At 28.4% G+C, this 3867-nt stretch overlaps 1 protein-coding gene across 1 annotated transcript in view; it reads right to left on the reverse strand.

Annotated features, from left to right (window-relative positions):
• Window positions 1-3867, reverse strand: part of LOC106464703 (AMP deaminase 2-like) — a 45586-nt gene that overhangs the window by 25344 nt on the left and 16375 nt on the right. The window contains exon 2 of the mRNA XM_022392469.1: window positions 794-953. Coding sequence (XP_022248177.1) covers window positions 794-953 — 160 coding nt within the window. The remainder of the gene's footprint in view (window positions 1-793; window positions 954-3867) is intronic.

Genomic DNA, 3867 nt, shown 5'->3' on the forward strand with positions numbered 1-3867 from the left:
GTGAAGAGACTACTAAACATGAATAGTCTATACTTCTATTTAAAATTGTAATTTGTTCTGTCTTCCTTCATAAGATTAAAACATTTATTCATGTGAAGAGACTACTAAACATGAATAGTCTATACTTCTATTTAAAATTGTAATTTGTTCTGTCTTCATTCACAAAATTAAAACATTTATTCATGTGGAGAGACTACTAAACATGAATAGTCCATAATTCTATTTAAAATTGTAATATGTTCTGTCTTCCTTCATAAAATTAAAGGAAAACAAATTACAATTTTAAATAGAATTATGGACTATTCATGTTTAGTAGTCTCTCCACATGAATAAATGTTTTAATTTTATAAAGGAAGACAGAACAATTTACAATTTTAAATAGAAGTATGGACTATTCATGTTTAGTAGTCTCTCCACATGAATAAATGTTTTAATCTTATGAAGGAAGACAGAACAAATTACAATTTTAAATAGAAGTATGGACTATTCATGTTTAGTATTCTCTCCACATGAATAAATGTTTTAATCTTATGAAGGAAGACAGAACAAATTACAATTTTAAATAGAATTATAGACTATTCATGTTTAGTATTCTCTCCAGAAATCAATTTATGAGACTACTATCACAAGTATGTTCCTTTTAAGTTTTCTTTCTGGCTAAAGAGGTGTAAACTAAAATTTAAACAATCTTACACACACACACACACACACTTTGTTTTCAATCAGATATTTACAATCAATATTTTTTTCCTTTTATATATTTGATATTATTACGTTACAGCAAAATTCTTACCTTGTTGATAGTTGCTTCTGTATAGCTTTCTTACATTCGTATACTTCAATAGGAAAATGAGGCATTTCATACGGTGCTGAACTCTCATTACCCATTACGTGTTCTTGGGTGTGTTGTGAAACTGTCTCTGTTGTACGTGCGTAGTTGGAATTTGAACGTCCTAATAGTAAAACAATGAACACTTTATTCCTTTATCTGGCTAAGTTTCATTTTATCACAGCTGCAACTTAATTTCTCATAACTTTTTAAAATGAAAATTCTCTGGCAGATTGCTCAAGCAAAAGAATGTGTAGGAAACATACCTGTTTTGAGTCAGACCCTTCTAACAGAGCATTTATTTTTCAATATAATGTGTTTTATACATGCACACAAAAGATATACAAGTACAATATACACACATATGCACAAGTTTCCAAGCTTAAGAAAGAAGTCACGTGCAGTTATCAATTTCTCAAGCGTTTGCAGCTGGATGAAACGTTAATAAACATCAAGGTGCAGTACACGAGCAACTTGTGTACACGTATGCAAAACAAGAAAACTATGGCCATAAAATATTGTTAATAGCAAGGGTACCCAACTAATGAAACTATGAATTGTAATGTTTAAAGGTAGAAATATAAGAAATGTATATTTAATTAGTTGTAATGATTGCTTGTAGTTTTGCTCAAGTACATAGTTTGCTCTGATCAAAGGTTAATATTAATTATACAAATAGGATACTTTATCTTATAACAATGCCTACCACTGTTAACAGTGATGCTCAAATTAGACACATGACAAGATCTATTCATAGAGTGTAATAAAAAACAACAGTTGTTTATAAAGTCTTTTTTTTTTCACTTATAACTACCAATTTATCAAAGGCAAAATTTGAAAACTATATACATATGTAGTTGAATACACATTACATGCATATCTAGTGATGACAATAATATAAAAAACATGTCAAATATTGGTACAGACATGTTGATGATAGGAGTTGTCTCTGGACAGGCTTCAAATGTCAACTTTATAATTTTGAACTCTTCTAAGTTCACAAAACAGGTCAAACAGGACATCCCATAGAAACAGGAATTAAAGAACATTCTAGAAAATTCAAATTAAGGAAAAATAATTCAACCTTTGCATCCCACCTTATTGAAACTAAACACCAATTTGATTCAGAATATATAAATTTATATATATATATATATATATATATATATGAGAAAAATGTAAAAAAACTAGATAGCCTGGAAATACCAGAAATAAATAGAGGTCTAAAAACAAATCCAGAAAAAGTTCTAAACAACCAAACCAACTCAAGCTTTTTCTCAATTGTCTAAAAGGGAATGTCAAGGTTATTTCTGGTTCTTCGGTTAAACATACATAAACCTGTTTATTAACCATTTCATTCTGTACCTGATGTGCCTTTACTATGGTTATTATTAAATGAAGTATTTGTGAAACAAACAATTGTCTTTGTTTTTCCTCAATTCTGTAATTAGAAATACGATTTCGTATTTGAGTGATTTCAAAATTAACATATCATAATCTAATTCAACGCAAGTCTGAAACATTTTTACTATTAACGTGCATGATAATGAGCCATGTTCCACCATTTGTTATGGGCTAACTCCCCCAATATTTAAACTTGTACAAGTAGAGAAAGCAAAAACATTGCATTATTACACCTCAAATTCATAAAAAACAAATATAAATATATGCATCCAATAAAGTTAATAAGTGGTATCACAACTTTCCATCCACTTCAGAGCTGGATTATTTTTTGTGGAAACTTAACTACTTTTTACTTCTAAGTTATTATTATAAGTCAACCTCTTATTATACAGATGAATAACAAGATTTAATAGTGATGGAAACATTTAGCTTCATAATATATCTTATCCTATTTTTAAAGAAAGACTCAAATTACACTAAACATATACAGTAATCTCATACTTATGCAAATGTAATAATTATCTGACTTATAAAACTTATATTCTAGAACTAGTGAGTTTAAATATTAGCTTAAAATATGTCATATAAGTATTTAAGAAACAAGTTATTCATTTATTATGTGATTTAATTTTAGAGCATTAGTGCAAATAAAAATATTTTACAACTGTATTTCAATTATCTTTTAATACACTGGTGTATAAAACTGACACAAGGCAAGTATAGTGTCTGCAGAAATGTGCATTAATCATGTGTACAATCAATTTGTTCTTGTTGTTTGCTTACTACAAAGCTATACCTCATCCATCTGGATTTTGTTCACTGCAAGAAATTGGACTCCAGATGTATACATTCAAATTAAGGTGTGTGTGACAAAACCTGTTGACCTAATTTTCAAACTACTCTGTAGAAAATTGTTTATGCCTAACAAAAATTATATATACATGTAGCATACACTATTAAAATCAGTTAATTTCTTCTTCTGTAATGTTTTATTATAATAATGTTTATTTGTCATTCTTTAGATTCTTCTAAAATTATCTTTTTTTTTTCATCACATGGTTTGTTTACATGTACAGAGTACTTTCCACTCTCCTTTTCTCTATACGATGGGCACCTAAAATACACACGCATTTTATAGCTACATTCAGCAGTCTTGTGAATAATTATTTCAAGAACATAGATATATTTCAAAAAACAAGTTTTTAATATATTATGCGATTTAATTTTTGAGCTTTAGTGTAAAGCATGTTACTTATATGTAGATAGATACTTCTCTTCCCTGTGATAGATATACAGTGATTGAGTAATATATATATATATATATACAGCCATATAGATTGGTATTAAAATACATTTCAAGTTTTTTTTATTTGATCTAGAGACATTTGATACTTCCTAAGAAAAATTTTCAGTGACACCAAAACGTACACTATATTATATGACAGGTGCAAAAGTTGCAAACCAGCTAATACTCCCCAGTGTAATATAATATGAAAACAAATAACTTTCGTCAAAAATTTCTTTACTGGTGCTACACTAAGTTTCTAGTAAAGTAAAAATATTATAGCAATACAACTACACTACTTTAGTGTGCTGCACATCCCTGTACAAAGAAGACTTCTGCTCGTTACCAG

The sequence above is a fragment of the Limulus polyphemus genome, unplaced genomic scaffold (genome assembly GCF_000517525.1).
Source record: "Limulus polyphemus unplaced genomic scaffold, Limulus_polyphemus-2.1.2 Scaffold1723, whole genome shotgun sequence".
Taxonomy (NCBI): Eukaryota; Metazoa; Arthropoda; class Merostomata; order Xiphosura; family Limulidae; genus Limulus; species Limulus polyphemus.